The sequence below is a fragment of the Canis lupus genome, chromosome 16, assembly GCF_011100685.1.
Source record: "Canis lupus familiaris isolate Mischka breed German Shepherd chromosome 16, alternate assembly UU_Cfam_GSD_1.0, whole genome shotgun sequence".
Classification (NCBI taxonomy): Eukaryota; Metazoa; Chordata; class Mammalia; order Carnivora; family Canidae; genus Canis; species Canis lupus.
In genome coordinates, this window is record NC_049237.1 from 7,909,759 (window position 1) to 7,930,100 (window position 20,342).

Consider the following 20,342-nt stretch of genomic DNA (forward strand, 5'->3'; position numbering starts at 1 on the left):
GTATGTCATTTTTACCTTTGTTTCATAAGATTGCAGCAATGAAAAATGCCAGATTCCTTAAAGACTTGCAGCTTGTGTTATTTATAAGAAAACTGTAAATAGCTAAGTGAAATGGAATTATTTTAAGATTTTTTAAAAAGTAATCTCTACACCCAACTTAGAGCTCGAACTCACAGCCCCAAGAACAAGAGTCAAATGCTCCACTGACTAAGCCAGCCAGGCACTCTGAAGGGGAATTATTTTAATTAGTGATACTTAAAATTATTATTTCCCAAATATAATTATTTTATAAACTGTCATACATAGTACTTTTCAATACTCTTAAATCAATGAAAGAAAAACAAAAACAAAGTAAAAAAAAAAACTAAGGACACCAAACAAGGGTTGCCTTATTTGAATTACTCCTGGTTTCCATTTCTTCTACATTCTTTCTTTTTTTTTTGATCAAAAATGTTTTCAACCTTATTAGAAATTTTATATAGGGGGACCTGGGTGGCTCAGTGGTCGAGCGTCTGCCTTCAGCTCAGGACCTGGGGTTGAGTCTCACATTGGGCTCCTCATGGGAGCCTGATTCTTCCTCTGCCTATGTCTCTGCCTCTCTCTCTGTGTTTCTCATGAATAAATAAATAAAATATTTTAAAAAAGAGAAATTTTATAGATTTGTTATTTTGGTTTAAAATAAAAATGTTAACATAAATAAATAAATAAAATAAAATAAAATAAAAGTGTTGGGGATCCCTGGGTGGCTCAGCGGTTTAGCACCTGCCTTCGGCCCAGGGGTGATCCTGGAGTCCCGGGATGGAGTCCCACATCAGGCTCCCTGCATGGAGCCTGCTTCTCTCTCTGCCTGTGTCTCTGCCTCTCTTCCTCTGTGTCTCAAGAATAAATAAACAGGGATCCCTGGGTGGCGCAGCGGTTTGGCGCCTGCCTTTGGCCCAGGGCGCGATCCTGGAGACCCGGGATCAAATCCCACATCGGGCTCCCGGTGCATGGAGCCTGCTTCTCCCTCTGTCTGTGTCTCTGCACCTCTCTCTCTCTCTGTGACTATCATAAATGAATAAAAATTAAAAAAATTAAAAAAAAAAAAAAGAATAAATAAACAAAATCTTTAAAATAAAATAAAATAAAATAAAATAAAAGGTGTTGTACAGAAGCTTTTTAAAAAGCACAGCAAAGGAAACAGTCAACAAAACTAAAAACCAACCTACAGAATGGGAGAAGATATTTGCAAATGACATATCAGATAAAGGGCTAATATCCAAGATCTATAAAGAACTTATTAAACAAATAACAAAATAATCCAGTCAAGAAATGGGCATAAGACAGAACAGATATTTCTCCAAAGAAGATATACAAATAAATGGCCAACAGACATATGAAAAAATGCTCAACATTACTTGACATGAGGGAAATACAAATCAAAACCACAATGAGATACCACTTTATACCCGTCAGAATGGCAAAAATTAACAAGACAGGAAACAACAAATGTTGGTAAGCATGTGGAGAAAGGGGAACCCTCTTTACACTGTTGTAGGAATGCAAGCTGGTATTGCCAGTCTGGAAAAGTGTGGAGGTTCCCCAAGAAATTAAAAATAGATCTGCCCTACGACCCAGCAATTGGACTACTGGGTATTTCCCCAAAGATACAGATGTAGTGAAATGAAGGGGAACCTGAACCCCAATGTTTATAGCAGCAATGTCTGCAATAGCCAAACTGTGGAAGGAACCAAAATGTCCTTTGACAGATGAATGGATGAAGAAGATGTGGTACAACAGAATTTTACACAGTGACTAGAAACGATGAGTATCTACCATTTACATCAACATGGATGGAACTGGAGGATATTATGCTAAATGAAATAAGTCAATTGAAGAAAGACAATTATCATATGGTTTCACTCATAAGAGGAATATAAGAAATGCAGAGGACCATAAGGGAAAGGAGGGAAAACTGAATGGGAAAAAATCAGAGAGAGAGAGAAATCTTGTGAAACAAACTGAGGGTTGCTGTAGGGGAGGTGGGTCGGGGGATGGGGTAACTGGGTGATGGGCATTAAGGAGGGCATGTGATGTGATGAGCACTGTGTGTTATATGCAACTGGTGAATTACTGAAAACTACATCTGAAACTAATGATGTACTAAATGTTGGTTAATTGAATTTAAATTAAAAAAAAAAGAACCAATACAACTATTTAAATTTTTATATTCTAAAATAAATAAATATATAAAATAAATGTGTTAACAGAGGCAATCTACATTTTTTTGAAAGATTTTATTTATTTATTCATGAGAGACACAGAGAGACAGAGGCAGAGACACAGGCCGAGGGAGAAGCAGGCTCAATGCAAGGAGCTCGATGTGGCACTCGATACTAGATCCTGGGATCATGCCCTGGGCCCAAAGCAGACGCCCAACCACTGAGCCACCCAGGCATCCCGAGGCAATCTACTTACCTGCTGATGGTATTTTATTTATTTATTATTATTATTATTATTATTTTTAATTTTATTTATTCATGAGAGACACACAGAGAGAGGCAGAGACACAGGCAGAGGGAGAAGCAGGCTCCACGCAGGGAGCCGGATGCGGGATCAGATCCCGGGTCTCCAGGATCAGGCCCTGGGCTGAGGCAGGCGCTCAACTGCTGAGCCACCCGGGCTGCCCCTGCTGATGGTATTTTAATTTAAAAACTGTCTTTGACAACAAAATAAGAAGAGCCAAACACTATACCCTGTAATACACTGAGAAAAGACACCTTGATAAATGAGATAACATTTTTTCAGTAGAAGTTTGCACTTCTCCCCCAGAGTAGTCTTTGCAAGGTACATATGCTTAAGTGTGCATATCTATTTGTTAAAGGGAAGGGCATTTATTTTTAAAGTTTTACTTTGAGTCCATTAATGACAATGGAGATGATTATAGTTAATTCATATTTATTTCTCACTTTTCTCCCCATTATTTTCTGTCTGCCATATAAATGTCTGCTTTGCCTATTTTTGTGGCTTTTTAAAAAAGTTTCTTTAATATTTTTCCTGGAGAAATACATCACCTCTCATCATCAAAAACAATTGAGAAATGTATGATGTCTTATAATTTCTATTATTCTTTCTTAATAACGTAAAACACTTTCTTTTTTTTCATAAAACACTTTCTTCATAAAGAATAATAAACCTTTATTAATTAGGAACAAATAAAGAGAATAAAAATATACAGAATTAGGAATGAGACAGGAGACATATCAGAGACAGAGTGATTAAAATAATTCTAAGAGAATACTACATACAGTTTTATGTCAACCAATTTGAGAAATAGGATAAATAGATGATTTTGCATAAACAAAACTGACCCATGAAAGACGGCATACGAAACAAAACAATTACTATAGATTGAATTGAAGAAGTGTTCAATTCTAACATTGTAAAATGCACCAAACCTACCTGATTGATTGATTTCTTTTCTCTCTCTCTCTCTCTCTTTCTTCTGTATACTCAACATGGGGCTCTATCTCACAAACCCAAGATCAAGAGCTGATTGCTCTACTGACTGAGCCAGCAAGGTGCTATATGATTTTTATTTGTTCTTTAAAGAGCATAAAATTTCAATGTGATTTAAATTATTCCAGGCTATTAATGAAAAGACAGAAAAGCCACTAATTTACTTATTGTAGACCAGTCTCATTTATGAGTATAGATACATATTTCCTAGCTTATGAATATAGATACATGATTCCAAACAATTATATCTAATATAGTAATGTAATCAGTTTTTTTTTTGAGGTGGTTCAATAATAGGAATTCTAGGGGATCCCTGGGTAGCTCAGCAGTTTAGCGCCTGTCTTCGGCCCAGGGTGTGATCCTGAAGTCCTGGGATCAAGTCCCACATCAGGCTCCCTGCATGGAGCCTGCTTCTCCCTCTGCCTGTGTCTCTGCCTCTCTCTCTTTTTCTCTCTGTGTCTCTCATAAATACATAAATAAAATCTTTAAAACAAAAACAAATATATTTGAATCTGGAACACTGCTTAGACTCCAGCTGGGCCCATGCTTTAAGAGAACAGTACAATATCTGACAGGAACAGTATAAAACTAAGCCAAGATTTCCAGATGTTATTAGGCCATATGAATGAAATGAAGATATATTTACTGAAAACTCAAAATCACAATGGCTTATAGGGACTTAAGCTAAACTATCAACTGGTAGTTTGAACTTCAGCAGTCCATGTAAAACAGGCTGTAATTATTTCTGGGAGTCTCCAAAAGGAATGCTTCCCAGGACCAGGCAGCCACATTGCCCAATTCCAGGGGACGTGATTGATACTGTGTCCTGGGTGAATGTTACTCCCTGGAGCACAACTGAGATTTACACTAAATAACATGTGAATGGTGTCCATGGAATAATGTAACATTGACCTTATGACATTGGTTTACAAACCAATTCCCACTCAGGTTCTACTATGCTCTCTCTCTTCTGTTCCACTGTCCTTGACATTGTCTGAAGGAGAACCACTGATGCTACGTTGAGGGTGCTCTTTGCAGGCTCTCCACTACTCATGCCAAAGATGCAGCCCCCTGGTAATTCCAGAGTCACTGCCTGCACATTGCCAAAACAAGCTGGGTTCTGTGCAGATATAGGGAGAAAGGCTTGCTCTCTACATCCATGGCACTTTGCTTCCCAGTTACTCCAGCCCAGGACCACACAAAGACCCTTACCAAAGTGTCCCATCAGATTCTTCTCTCCATTCATTCTCCATCTCCTGCAAGCATCTCTCAGCAGTATCCCGAACCAACTAAATCCTTCTTTGCCAGAGAAATAAGCAAGCAGTAGGTATAATTTGTCTCAATACATAATGCACCAACATCTCCATGTATCTTTTCCCACCTCCATCCAAAAGGACAAAGAAGGGCAGTCCGGGCGGCTCAGCCCGGAGACCAGGGATCCAGTCCCACGTCAGGCTCCCTGCATGGAGCCTGCTTCTCCCTCTGCCTGTGTCCCTGCCTCTCTCTCTATCTCTCTCTCTTTGTCTCTCATGAATAAATAAATAAAATCTTAAAAAAAAAACCCAAAGGACAAGGAAGCATATATCTATTTTTTTTAGATTTTATTTATTTATTCGTGAGAGATGGGGGCGAGGCAGAAATACAGGCAGAGGGAGAAGCAGGCTCCATGCAGGGAGCCTGACATGGGACCTGATCCCGGGACTCCAGGATCACGCCCTGGGCCAAAGGCAGGCACCAAACCGCTGAGCCACCCAGGGATCCCCAGGAACCATATATCTAAATCAGAATACTTAACATTTGTGGCTATTTTAATTGTGACTTTATATATGTATATATGTGTGTATGTAATGTAATATATTGAGAGCAAAAAATGGAGTACTTGCTTTATACCTAGATCCATTCTAGAAATAAAACTTTGTAACTTTGAATTTTTCATTCCCACAGAGAATAATTAAATCAATCATACCCAAAGATGTGTGATTAACTCTAGGCTGTAAACTTGCCAGTGAAATAAATCTTCAGGGGAAGGGAAAGGAAAACTGGTTTTATACCTCCCATAACTTCAAGTTTCCATCTAGCAAGGTCAAATTACAAGGACAAGTGTCTTGAGGAGATTATAATGGCCTTGAAGTAATTGGTCCAGTTCCACATTAAGAAGAAACCTTTAATATCGTTTATTGCTCACAAAAACCTTGTAACAGGCATGTCAATTCCATGAAGGGAGTAGAGACTTTCAGACCCAGGAAGAATAAGCTAGTTACGATGACAGGTAATCCTCACCTTGAATACTTCAATACTTAGCTATCAGTTCTTGAAACAGAAGGGTTTTAAATGTCCTTATTGTGTCCATTTTGCCTTTAGCTTATTCATTTTTAGCTAGAGACATCTCTAAGCATGTTTCCATATCAGGTTGGGAGTTTCAGTCTTGATCTATATATTGAAAAACTTCTGAAGGTGGAGTAATATTATGAAGCTGCTGTCTGCATTATTAATCTTTTTTTTTAAAGATTTTATTTTATTTATTCATAGACACAGAGAGAGGCAGAGAGAGGCAGAGACACAGGCAGAGGGAGAAGCAGGCTCCATGCAGGGAGCCCGACGTGGGACTTGATCCGGGGTCTCCAGGATCACACCCTGGGCTGAAGGCGGCGCTAAACCGCTGAGCTACCAGGGGGCTGCCCTGCATTATTAATCTTTTGTCAATCAGGAGCAGTAACATTCAACTTCATTTTTTTATATAAATTTATTTTTTATTTGTGTTCAATTTGCCAACATATAGAATAACACCCAGTGCTCATCCCGTCAAGTGCCCACCTCAGTGCCTGTCACCCAGTCACCCCCACCCCCCGCCCACCTCCCCTTCCACCATCCCTAGTTCATTTCCCAGAGTTAGGAGTCTTTCATGTTCTGTCTCCCTTTCTGATATTTCCCACTCATTTTTTCTCCTTTCCCCTTTATTCCCTTTCACTATTTTTTATATTCCCCCAATGAATGAGACCATATAATGTTTGTCCTCCGATTGACATTTCACTCAGCATAATACCCTCCAGTTCTATCCACGTCGAAGCAAATGGTGGGTATTTGTCGTTTCTAATGGCTGAGGAATATTCCATTGTACACATAGACCACATCTTCTTTATCCATTCATCTTTTGATGGACACCGAGGCTCCTTCCACAGTTTGGCTATTGTGGACATTGCTGCTAGAAACATTGGGGTGCAGGTGTCCCGGAGTTTCACTGCATCTGTATCTTTGGGGTAAATCCCCAGCAGTGCAATTGCTGAGTCGTACTGATTGAGTCCAGCCTGGCTGTCTGCCATCACTATGGCCCTGCTCCCACCCACAAGCTTCTGCTTGTAACCTTTAAATGGTACATCTTCTCTTCAGCATTTCAAAAATCCTTGGGCCTACTCTCATCCAGGACAATCCACTGCACTTATGTTTGAAATGTTTTAAATAATGTGAAAGGTGAACATGATAAAGTGTTTAAACTTCTCATTAAAAAACAGAGTTTTTGGCCTCTTAATTTCCAAATATCTAACTTTCTTCCATAATTTTAACAACTAATAACACCTCCTAGAGAGTGAATTATTGTCCTCTATGATATCAGGGAAGATATGTTTATATTCAGGCAAGAAAACTTCTTGAAAGTGCCACCTAGAGAACCATGCTAATTTTAGTGTGAAAGAGATGTCAATATATAGATCGAAGGATTTGCATAATTAGGATATTTGCCTCTCAAAGCTATTGTTACTTTAATATATACAATACATAAACTCTAATCAACATGTACACTAGCAATCTAAATCAAATATATTTATAAAATTGTTAAATTAACATTTGGTTAAATCCAATATTGAGTCATCATAATAACAAGCAGGGATGTAATCCTGGCAGATGCCAAAACCAGAAACTAAGATCCAGTAGAAAAAAGACAGCTAAAAAAGTATCCAAGTAATAAATAAAAGAGTTTTAAAAGGGAAAATTTTAGATTTTCCTTCAGAGGAGGGCATCCAATGTGAAAAAGATGTGAAGATAAAAGACATATATTTACTAATCTGTTGTTGAAAAACTTCAAAAGTAACTGGATTCAAATATTAAAAGATTACAAGGATTAACTCAAAGATTTTTGTTACATCAGTAACAGAATATGGAATTAGTATTTATCTTTTTCTTTATTTTTTTTTAAAAAGATTTTATTCATTTATTCATGAGAGACACAGAGAGAGAGGCAGAGACGTAGGCAGAGGGAGAAGCAGGCTGCAGGGGGTCCGAAGTGGGACTCTATCCTGGGACTCCAGGATCACGCCCTGAGCCAAAGGCAGACGCTCAATGGCTGAGCCACCCAGGTGTCCCCCTTTTTCTTTAATTTTTAAAAAAGTTTATTGAGGTAAACTTAATATAGAAAAAGTTGTACATATTTAATATGCATATTTTGATGAGTTTAGACATAGGCATATAGGCATACACCTGGGATATGATCATTGCAAACAAGGTAATAAACATATCCACCACCTCCAAAAGATTTCTTGTTGTCCTCTTGCTTTCGGCAGGCAGGGGAGAGGGACTAGTATTTATTTATTTTTAACTTTTTTTTTTTTTTTTTTTTTTGAGAAAGAGAGAGAGAGAGTCAGAGGGGCAGAGAATCTTAAGTCGAAAGCAAGAGTTAACACTTAACCGAGTCACCCAGGCACCACCATATTTATCTTTCAATAAGAAAGTCAAAAGGTGGTGGCACCAGCTGAGATTTTTAAAAAATACAGGTTGAGCAGCTGTTAGAGCATAAAGTTGGGAATGTAGGGCTCAGTCTCGGATTTGTGGAGTTTGCAACGCCTGTGACATATTTATGTACAGACATGAAGTAGGTACAGAAATGAAGTAGGTTGTTGAATCCTAAAGGTTGAGTCCAGGTAAAGACATGTAGACTGTAATACACACATTTAGAAGTCATCATTCTAAATAAAACCTATGGAATGGATATGAGGGTAAAAGGAGTTTTGTGAGGAAAGAAAATGGGAAAGGATGGAGTCCTTTTTCCCCAGGTTATTTCCAATTGTGAAAATTGACCCTAAAAAGGAAGCCAAGAAAGAACTGACCTTTTTTGAGAAGAACTGGGAGTGTGTGGAGTCATGAAATCTAAGGCAATAGAGATTTTCCAGAAAAAGTAAACAGCTCACAGTATCAAATACAGAAAGAGGAGCAACATCTCATACTATGAAGCAGGGCGATAAGAATTCGTTAAAAAAATGCATGTTTGCAATGCAAGTTTGTACTTGGGGGCATTAGAAGCATTAGAGTTCATGTCTTTATGCCTCTATTTTCTCTGTGATGTAGGAAGCAAGATCTCACAGAAAGGTTTCTGTGTCTCAGAGAAAGGCATAAAGCAAAAGATGAATTTGAAAATCACTATTAGAGACATTAAATATGAACCAGTAATATCTGTGATGTTGGGATCCCTGGGTGGCGCAGCGGTTTAGCGCCTGCCTTTGGCTCAGGGCATGATCCTGGAGACCCTGGATCGAATCCCACATCGGGCTCCCAGTGCATGGAGCCTGCTTCTCCCTCTGCCTGTGTCTCTGCCTCTCTCTCTCTCTCTCTCTCTATCTCTCTACGTGTATGACTATCATAAATAAATAAAAATTTAAAAAAAAAATATCTGTGATGTTGAGTACTATTAAATGTTTGCTCTTTATCAGTCTACTGTGGAGGCGCCTGGTGGCTTAGTCCATGTAAGCACTGACTCTTGATTTAGGCTCAGGTTATGATCTCAGGGTCGTAGGATCCAGCCTCGTGTTGGGCTCTGCGCTGGGCACCGGGCCTGCTTAGGATTCTCTTTCTCTTTCTCCATCTGCCCCTCCCCCCGCTTTCTCATGCACTCTCTCTCTAAAAAATAAATAAATAAAAAATAATCAACTTGCTTTTAACAAAAACAAAACAACAACAACAACAACAAAACACAAGGAACAGTCTACTGTATACAAGGCTCTCCCAGAGCAATGGTAAGTGTTAGAACAAACAAAAAATCTGAGACTCTAAGTATTGTTCAGATTACATAAAAGCCTAGTACAGTTTCTGGTACTCAGTAGCTATATAATAAATATTTGTTGAATGAATGAAAGAAGTGAAGAAATGAACCATAAGACACCATAAATATATCTTAAGAACAAGTTACCAGAACAGGTTTTGCTATAAGTATTTACAATAAAAGTGCATTACAAATATATACTTAAAATAATGTAACAGCATTTACGATAAGAGATCTCTATTTGATATGAAGAGTACATCACAGGGTCTTATTAAAACTAGAATGAGGGGCACCTGGGTAGCTCAGTGATTGAGCACCTGGCTTTGGCTCAGGGCGTGATCCGGCGGTCTCAGAATGGAGTCCTACATCAGGCTCCCTGAATGGAGCCTGCTTCTCCCTCTGCCTACATCTCTGCCTCTCTCTGTGTTTCTTATGAATAAATAAATAGAATCTTTTAAAAAAAAATAAAACTTGAGTGAAACACAGCAGAAATTTTATCTCATGGACTCTTACTATGAATCATGACACAAAAAAGGTTTAATCCCACTATCAGAAAATAAAAGAATTATAAAACTAGACTAATCAGGAATTGATCCTATGTAAGAAGACAGTAAATGTAAGAAGAAGGTAAGACATAATGTAATATTAATAGTAGTACATGACTAGCAAGTTTTTAATTATCTGAAAAAACATTCCTTTGGAAACTTATGACAATGCTTTATCATAAGTATGCACTGCTTTTATATAATAAAAGAGAAATTTCCTCCAACATTTGAAAAGATTTTATCTTTTTTTTTTAATTTTTTTTTTATTTATTTATGATAGGCACAGAGAGAGAGAGAGAGAGAGGCAGAGACACAGGCAGAGGGAGATGCAGGCTCCATGCACCAGGAGCCCGACATGGGATTCGATCCTGGGTCTCCAGGATCACGCCCTGGGCCAAAGGCAGGCGCCAAACCGCTGCGCCACCCAGGGATCCCAAGATTTTATCTTTTTAAGATTTATTAACTTATTTGGGCAGGGTGAGAGCATGGGGGAAGGGTGAGAGCATGGGGGAAGCGTAAAGCAGGCAGAGTAAGGGGGAGAGAGAAAATCTCAAGCAGACTCCACACTGAGCATGGAGCCCGACATGGGGCTGGATCTAATGACCCTGAGATAACCTGAGCCGAAATCAAGAGTCAGACACTTAATAGACTCAGTCACTGGGCACCCCTAAAGATTTTATTTTTAAGTAATCTCTATACCCAATGTGGGACTCAAACTCACAACTCTGAGATCAAGAGCTATATTCTGTATTAACTGAGCCAGCCAGGCACGCTCTTTAATATTTTTTTTTAATCTCAAATATACAGAAATGTCAAAATAGTACTACAAACAAATGACCATATCCTTTATCCAGATTCCCTGTTAATAAATTGTTGCCTTTTCTTTATCTCCATTTCTTTCTGAATCATTTTAAAGTAAATTGCAGATATAATGCTATTTCAGCCTTAAATACTTCACCTTTCATCTTATAACAGTAAGGATATTATCATTAATTCACATTCATTCAAAATTATTATTTAATATATAGCACACATTTAAGTTCCCCAATTGCCCCAAAAAAGTCTCTCATAGTTTATTGTCTTATCCAGTATTCAGTTAAATTTCATGTATTGCATTTGGTTGCTAAAGCTCTTTAATCTCTTTTCTCTGTAATCTCTTTTAATGTAGGATAGTCTCTTTGACTTTCTGCCCTTGACTTGTTTTTCATAGTATTGAATTTTTAACAATCTTTTTTAAAAAAAGATTTTATTTATTTATTTTAGAGATGGAGGGCAGGGAGGAGCAGAGGAAGAGGAACAAGGGGTTCCACAACCCAGTGCAGAAACTGATGTGGGGCTTGATCGCATGACCCCAAGATCATGACCCGAGCCAAAATCAAGAGTTGGATGATTGACCAAATGAATCATTAAGCACCTGCATAAAATTACATTTTTGAAGAGTTAGATTTGTTTGTCTTATCTAATCTCCCACATTCTGGATTTGATGGTTTCCTCATGGGTACGTTCAAGTTAAATATTTTTTGGCCCCAATACTACATAGACCATGCACCACATCAGGATTTGTTACATAATGTTGAATTATCCTCCTATTGGGGATGCTGAGTTTAATAGGTTGGCTAATGGAGGGACTGCTATTGCAAACATATACTTCCCCCTTTGTAATTAGTGAGAGGTCTGTGTGGTAGCATTACAAAACCGTAGGACTGCCCTGATCTCCGACAGTTTCTTACTCAGCAAGACTTTCAGCAACTATTTATGGTCCTAACCTGGAGCAATTATTACACTGGTGGTGGCAAAATGATTTTTTTTTTTCTAATTCTATCATGCCCTTGCTCTGGAGTATACCAAGGTGCATACTCACAAGCTCACTTTATACATTTCCTGCCCCAGATCTGGAATCTGCCATTTCTCAAAGGAGCCCTTATTATGTAGAATGTAGAATGGCATTTCAAAATCAAGATCTAGGTACTAGGTATACCTATTGATACTCCCAGGTACCTCTTTCAGTGCACAGAGCTAAGAATATATGAATCTATACCTATGCCTGTACATTTATATATATGTGTGTATATACATATATACATACACACATTACATATAAATAGTCAGGGGTATATAAATACACATATATACTATATGCAGGCATAAATATACAGATACACATTATATAAGCATTTACAAATATATATGCTTACATTATATGCATTACATAATATATGTACTTTCCTAATTCTATCATTTCTTCTCTGTATAATAACTAGTATACATTCTTCTAAAATTATACATATACACATGTTCACAGACACATTATTTTTCTCTAAATCCTACATTAATAGTTATTCCAATTCAAATCCAGCACCACAGGGTTCTTCAACTTCTGTTCACAATGTGTTTCTTTTTTCACAGTAAGAACCTAGATTCCCAACACCATCATATGTGATCATTTGCTCTACCCATAATAAATACAAATGTTTCAGAATTACAAAACCAATATCACTACCAATAATAAGCCTTCCGTATAAAGTTCAAGATTCATTAGTAGTGCATTTTGTTCTTTGAATCTATTCCAGTCAGTACTTAATCAGAAGCAGAAGCGCTAGGAACATAAATAATAGGAATGTATTACAGAGATTTAGTCTTAGGCAAGCATGGAGCTGTTTAAACAGTCTAGGTGGGCAGCCTGGGTGGCTCAGCAGTTTAGCACCACCTTCGGCCCAGGGCATGATCCCAGGGTCCTGGGATCGAGTCCCACATCAGGCTCCCTGCATAGAGTCTGCTTTTCCCTCTGACTGTGTCTTTGCCTCTCTCTCTGTGTGTGTCTTCCATGAATAAATAAATAAAATCTTAAAAAAAAAAAAAAAAAACATCGAGGTGAGGCTGTTGTTTCTGGGTCTGCTGCTGGATCCCCAAATCCTCAGCCAGACAGCAGGAAGGAAAAACGGAGGTGAAGTGGGAGAAGCAAGATAAAAACGAAATCGGTAATGTTGAGCTAGAAGCTTCAAGGAAGGACTGCAACACGAGTCAGACTGTCACTGGGCTTTCATAACAGGGCTGTAATGGGAGTCCTGCAGGAGAAGCCTGTCATTACAGAGTTAAACATTCATCCCACAGAAATGGTAGCAATTGTTGTCATTTCTGGCATATGGATGAGAGCCAGCAGAGAACTCTAAGAGTTACCCTCACAAATGTATTTCTTACAGCGTTGGTGAGGAGAGTTTGCTCTGGACCATCTCAGGGGATATACTTTGGAGTGGGTGAGCAGGTCTTACAAGATGGAAAATGATTCTGGCAAATAGTTCCAGTTTAGCTAATTTAACATGGCATAAGTTCATTTTAGTCTGTAGGAAGAAAATGATATTCAAAAGCCACTTGAGGGATCCCTGGGTGGCTCAGCAGTTAAGCATTTGCCTTTGGCCCAGGGCATGATCCTGGAGTCCCAGGATCAAGTCCCACGTCGGGCTCCCTGCATGGAGCCTGCTTCTCCCTCTGCCTGTGTCTCTGCCTCTCTCTCTCTCTGTGTCTCTCATGAATAAATAAATAAAATCTTTAAAAATAAAAAATAAATAAAAGATATACTCAGAGAAGTCTTATTCTCTTCCTATCTCCTACACCCTGTTCTTACTCATCCTTTATCAGGTGCCATTTTCATTATATATGCAGTTTCTCTTTGCTTCTTGCCAAAAGGTAGCATACTGCATATAGTCTACTGCACCATGAAATAAAAGCAAACCTAAGAAAATTTAACACTCCAAATTACCGAATTCACGAAGAATATTTCTTGTGAGAGGTAGTATAAGAGGTAGTATAAGCAGGATGTTATAAGATGAAAGAACATACTGATATAAATATCCTTTGGTAAATGTTAAAAATATAATATCTAGGGTACTTTTGGAGTACTGAAGATGTTCTAAAACTTATTGTGATGATGGTTGCCTGACACTATGGATATACTAAAAATCAGTGAATTGTCTATCATTTAATTTTACTCATGTGTAGAATTTAAGAAACAAAATAGAGAAACATAGAGGAAGGGAGGAAAAAATAAAACAAGATGAAATCAGAGAGGGATACAAACTATAAGAGACTCTTGATCATGGGAAACAAACAGGGTTGTTGGAGGAGAAGGGATTGGGGGGTGGGGTTACTGGGTGATGGACATTAAAGAGGGAATGTGATGTAATGAGCACTGGATATTACATAAGACTGATGAATTGCCCACCTCTACCTCTGAAACTAATAATACATTATATGTTAATTAATTGAATTTAAATTTAAAAAAATGAAAAAAAAATCAGTGAATTGTCTACTTTATTTTTTAAGTAGGCTCCACAGGCCTTGAACTCACGACTCTGTGATTAAGACCTGAGCTGAGATCAAGGGTCAGGCATTTAACTGACTGAGCCATTCAGGTACTCCATGAGTTATCTACTTTAAATCCATATGATATATGGATTATATCTCAATAAAGCTGTTATTTAAAAATTAAAAAAAGAGAAATATAATATCTAATACATTTCATGAATCTAAAAGCAAGGTCTTCCTTCAAGAATTAAAAAGTTTGGGATCCCTGGGTGGCGCAGCAGTTTAGCGCCTGCCTTTGGCCCAGGGCGCGATCCTGGAGACCCTGGATGGAATCCCACGTCGGGCTCCCGGTGCATGGAGCCTGCTTCTCCCTCTGCCTGTGTCTCTGCCTCTCTCTCTCTCACTGTGTGCCTATCATAAATAAATAAAAATTAAAAAAAAAAAGAATTAAAAAGTTTGAGAAATGTAAGTTCAGTTGAGGGGATGACAAGAGTGCCTAATTCATGACATGACAACAGGGAAGGACAGAGAGAAAACCTAGACTTGATACAATATCATTTTATTAAAACAAAAATAAAGTTTTTTTTTGTTGACTCCAAGCTTCATACATATCAACAATGAGGTGCAGTTGCTTATATGATTTTTTTTAAAGATTTTTTTATTTACTTATTCATGAGAGACACAGAGAGAGCGAGAAGCAGAGACACAGGCAGAGGGAGAAGCAGGCTCCATGCAGGGAGCCCGATGTGGGACTCAATCCCAGGACTCCAGGATCACACCCTGGGCCGAAGGCAGGCGCTAAGCTGCTGAGCCACCCAGAGATCTCCTGATTTTTTATTATATTAACAAAAGCATGCAATCAGAGGTTCTATTTTTTTGTTAGTTGGATCCAATTGGAATGATGTACAACGCATGGGATGTTTTAAGAGGAAAATTGAATAGTACACAGAAAGCTGAGAAAATGCTTTGAGGAAAAAACTAAAGAAACAGAACTCCCTTCAAATATTTGAAAGCAGTTACACAGGATAAGAAATAGACTTGTCCTGTGTTCTCTAGAAGGCAAAACAGACCAGAATATAGATATCATAAAGAGGAGGGTTTCAATACAATTTCAGGAGAAAAAAAGTTACCATTGAATGTACTATTTCAGTGAGGTCCCCATCACATTTGGATAGAGTCTAGAATTCCACTGAGAAGATTCCAAGTATCTCTCAGCAGGAAGGCTGCCCTGAATCAACTCTATGATTCTATTTTCTATTCATACCTAAATAGCTTCTGAGAGTAGCCTTCTATTAATACAAGATGTGTTATTCACAATATAATGACCTTGATTCATAAAGAAAACACTAAATTACAATCAGCTATGTATCATTGAATGTGGTTGGAACTGTAGAAGCTTCCTAGAAGCTGCTTATTTGTTTTCTAGTAGTTGCCCACATTAATGTGGATCAGACCTGGTTGGGCAGGTCCAGCTGATGAGTGGGACTATCCAAAGTCTATTCAAATGCAAGATTCAAGATAGAAAGACCAGCTGGAAAGAAACTGGAAGAGAGGGTCAGACATATCAGCAAGATTGCTTAGTGTTGTAGACATTAACTACAGCAAAGATCTGAGGAATGATCCTCACCTAGATGTGTTTTCCAGTTTCCTGTGAATACATGAATGCCTTAGGGCATAAAGAGACTGTAAATAAAACCTAAAAGAACCACATTGACTAAACTGTTAAGACTTTAGAATGCAAGATAATACTTTTTTTTTAAAAGATTTTTATTTATTCATGAGAGAGAGAGAGAGAGAGGCAGAGACACAGGCAGAGGGAGAAGCAGGCTCCATGCAGGGAGCCTGACATGGGACTTGATCCCAGGTCTCCAGGATCAGGCCCTGGGCTGAAGGCAGCGCTAAACCGCTGAGCCACCCGGGCTGCCCAAGATAATACTTCTTTGATGCCCATATGACACACTACAGCACAAGAATGAGGTGTTTTGAGGGTGCCTGGGTGCCTCAGTTGGTTAAACAGATGTTTAACCTTGGGCTCAGGTCATGATCCTGGGATCCTGGGATCAAGTCCCGAGTCAGGCTCCCTGCTCAGTGGGAAGTCTGCTTCTTCCTCTCCCTCTGCTCCTCCCCCCAATCATGCTCTCTCTTTCACTCTCTCAAATAAATAAAAACTTAAAAAAAAAAAAAAAAAAAAAGGAGGACATGTGGAGGTGTTTTTTCTGTTTTTGTGCAGATCACAAACTGGCTTGGCTCATTACATGCTCCAAGAACACAGAGCCATACTTTTGGGTAGTGAGTTTCAGCACAGCATGCTGCCAATGGCAGTATTGAGATTTGGGGGAGAAGTGCCCAAGAGGAGACGACAGGCTGTGTTCTATGGCCAAGGACCTGCATTTATTTTTGCCTGTAGTGGTAAGAAGCCACAGAAAGAAGGTAAGGGCTTCTTCATTAGTATACTGAGATATGTCTTGGTAATGTCCCCAGTAATAAAAGGGGGAGGATTTGAGTGCAGAGCCTCCTCTGGAGAAGGTAAAGGTGACTATTTCTAGAATAGCTAGTTCATTAATCTAAATACAACCTGCCTGTAAATTAAACACAATTGTAAATTCTTTGATCCTTCTTCTATTGAGAGGTAGGATTTATATGCCTTTTCCTTGAATTTAGCCTAGACCTAAGGACTTAACTCTAATCCAATACAATGCAGTAGAAATAAAAATAAAATAAAATGCAACAGAAATGATACTGTGCGACTCTGGAGGGAAGGTCATAAAATGCAATGCAGCTTTCACCTTGGTTATAGAAACACTAGCGTCTGGAGCCCTCAGCCACCTTGTAAGAAGTCTAACTATTCTGAAGCAGTCATGCTATGAGGAAGCTCAGGCCACATGAGGAAAGTATGTTTGGGTATTGTGGCTGACTGCCCCAGCTGAGGTACCAGCTTCAACTACCAGGCATAGGAGGAAATATTCCTCTAGATTATTCCAGTCCCCACCCATTGGGACACCTCCAGGCACTGAGCCTTCTCAGCTGAGGGTCCCAGACATCATGGAGCAGAGACAGCCATCTCTGCTCTGCCTTGTCTGAATTGACTGAGAAGGTACTTCATATATTTTTTTTTTTAAGGGAAAATCTATGTGATCCTTACAATAAAGCAGTTAGGCAGGTTGGGCTAGCATTATTACCACATTCCTCTTACAGATTAAAATAACAACAAACAGGGATTCAAACTTACCTTCTTTCAGATTATACAGCCCAGATGTGGCATGCTGATTCTGATCTTTGTATCCCAAAGTTTATGCTCTTTGTATATTTTCCCATCTGGATCCTATGGGGGCTTTAGAATAACCTAGGGAAATCAAGCAAGATATATCCAGAATTTAAAGACAAGGTCAGAAAATATTGAGTGAATAGAAGCTAACAAGAATCAATATTAAATGGATGAGATCAGTCAACCTGTGGAGAAATAACTATGTAAGATCTGATTTACAGATTGCTGCTGATAAAGAAGGCTATAATTTATAATGGAACCAAAGAAAACAAATGTCAGAACTTTGAGTGTTATGAAGAAATAGCATAATGATATAATTTTCTTAGGGTCTGATTTTTTAAAAAACGAAATAGGTCTGTTAAAGGAAAAAAGTGCTGCGTGTTGTGTGTGTGTGTGTTTAATAAAATTAAGGGTAAACGGTGCCATGACTGGCTAATGGTGCTATTTTAGTCACTTCGGAAGTATGTCCTAACAGTAAAGAAGGGTGCTTCAGACTAATATAGCTTGATGACATTATCCCTTATGATAATTTTCATTTACTTTTGCCAAACCACTTTTGATTGGTTGATTGATTGATTGATTTACAAGTTTGATTTAAATTTAGTTCAAGGAAGACTTTTTACTTGGAGGAGAAAGTACAATGAAGCTAAGAAAACTACCATGCCTACTTGATAGACGGTACTTCCCATTTTTCATTGAAGAGGAATAGGAGAATTCTGATTAATCAAGCAGCCTCAAGTAAGGGTCAGCTCCTGGACTCATAGTGACTCAATATGCAGACATCCCGCTTCAGAAGTCAGTAGTACACCTTCCATTTCTTTAATCACGGTGAATACTGTAAGGAGATAACTGGTGAATTCCCTCCTCATGGGCAGTAAAAAACTGTAGTTCACTCAAAGCTTCTCATGACTTGATGTTTAGGTTACTCTGGTGATTAGAACTCTCCACCACCAGGAACCCACAGTAGCTTCCATTATGTTTCTCACTCCTTTTTCTCCGTTCCTTACATTTTTTTTCCCTCCCTGAATATTCCCGTTTCAAGATAAATGCATTTTTTTAATAATGAACTGGGTTTCCTTAATTTCGTTCTGTAATTGGGCCTCACCAAGGGAATCCAACTCTCCTCTTTGTTTCCATGCCTAGTTTGCACAGATAACGCCTTGGAACGTTCTATTCTGTTTAATTAAGCACTTAAGGGGTTTTGAAGTTATCTTGAAAATAAAAAAATCAAAGTTTTGATGCGTCAGATGTCTAGAATGCTGTGCCTTGTGCAGGCCCTCGCGTGTGGGAAAGTCTCCCATTTGCATTTGTTGATTGCATCTGGAGAAGGAAAAACTTAAAGGTTTTATTCCTCAACGATGGGGAGAAGCTTTTTTAGACTCCCACTTAGATCCACTTTCACAGGCCAGGTTCATCAACGAGACGGATGCAAAAGTCACTCTGATTATTTTAGCTGTCCCTAAATATATTTCTATCAGGTTGGGCTGGACTGTTCCCACCTCGGGGCTTCAAGTCTTATTTTTACGACACAGAGAGACCCTCGCCGTCCTGGGACACACGCAGGTGGTACGGGGCTTCCCCGCCTTCCTCCCTCTAGGATTCCAACGTCTCCTCGAACAGCACCGCCCGTGCTCTTCTAGTAAAACCCCACGTTCCAGGGCACGTTTAGGACCGAAGAAGAACCGAGTCGGAAATCGCAGCCATGGCAACCGCGGAGCGGAGGAAACGTGCGCGCGCGAGGGCGGGCACGCGGGCCGGGGAAGGAACCCTCCCCTGACGACGGCGCGAGGGCGCTCCTCGGATGACGTCACGCACCCGGGTGACGTCACGGCCGTGACACGCGGGTGACGCCGTTGCCGCGGCGACTTGTAGTCGTCTCCGCCCCCTCCCCCGCCCCCCCTCCCTCCCGCCTAGCGTCCTTCCCCCAGTCCCCTCAGGCTCGGCTGCGCCGGGGGCCGCGGGCCGGTTCCTGAGGTGGCCCAGGCGCCCTCCCGCCGCCGGCGCCGCCCCGGCCGGCCCTCCCCGCCGCCCCCCGCCCTCCGCCTCCGCCTCCGCCTCCCCACCCCCCCCGCCCTCCGCCTCCCTTCCCCCTCCCCGCCCAGCAGCGGTCGCTCGGGCCCCGGCGCTCGGTTATAAGATGGCGGCGCTGAGCGGCGGCGGCGGCGCGGAGCAGGGCCAGGCTCTGTTCAACGGGGACATGGAGCCCGAGGCCGGCGCCGGCGCCGCGGCCTCTTCGGCTGCGGACCCTGCCATTCCCGAGGAGGTGAGTGCCGGCGCGCCCTGCGCCCCTCGGGCTCTGGGCTCGGCTGGCTGGGGTGGGTTTTTGTTTTGTTTTTTTTGGGGGGGGGAGGGGGAGGCGGGTGGTGGTGGGAAAGGTGGGAAAGAGGTGGCGGTGGGGGCCCCGCTGCCGTCAGCCACCCCCGTCTTCGGGGACTGCGGGGTGGGAGCTGGGCATCCCCGCCTCGTCCCTCTCCGTCATGCAGCTCCTCGCTACGTAAACACACACGGCGGCCCAGGGGGGTTTCCCGGACGCGCGCCCCGCTGGGGGGATTCGGGCGGCGTCGGCCGGGCGGGAGGCTTAGCAGCAGGGGGCGAGACTCAGGGTTGGTCCGAGAAGGTCACGGCCGCCTGAAGGGTAGCCAGGCTCTCCTCGCTTCGGTGTTTTCATTATTTGGGGGGGGGGGGAGAAGGGTGGCGGCATCCAGGT

The 20,342-nt window shown here is 40.6% G+C and overlaps 1 protein-coding gene and 1 long non-coding RNA gene across 9 annotated transcripts in view; one reads left to right on the plus strand and one right to left on the minus strand.

Annotated features, from left to right (window-relative positions):
* LOC111090231 overlaps positions 1-19,393 on the minus strand; it is a 59,876-nt gene extending 40,483 nt beyond the window's left edge. For 3 of the 4 annotated variants that reach the window (XR_005371234.1, XR_005371237.1, XR_005371235.1), the window contains exons 1-2: positions 18,304-19,393; positions 17,600-17,713 (exon numbers count right to left, since the gene is read on the minus strand). This is a non-coding gene — a long non-coding RNA (uncharacterized LOC111090231). Of the gene's footprint in view, positions 1-17,599; positions 17,714-18,294 lie in introns of all 4 variants that reach the window. The other variant, XR_005371236.1, reaches the window with a different exon arrangement.
* Positions 19,394-19,746: 353 nt separating this feature from the next.
* Positions 19,747-20,342, plus strand: part of BRAF (B-Raf proto-oncogene, serine/threonine kinase) — a 172,337-nt gene continuing 171,741 nt past the window's right edge. For all 5 annotated transcript variants that reach the window (XM_038559390.1, XM_038559385.1, XM_038559386.1 and 2 more), the window contains exon 1: positions 19,747-19,898. In XM_038559390.1, the coding sequence (XP_038415318.1) occupies positions 19,773-19,898 (126 nt within the window). In that variant the 5' untranslated portion in view covers positions 19,747-19,772. The remainder of the gene's footprint in view (positions 19,899-20,342) is intronic.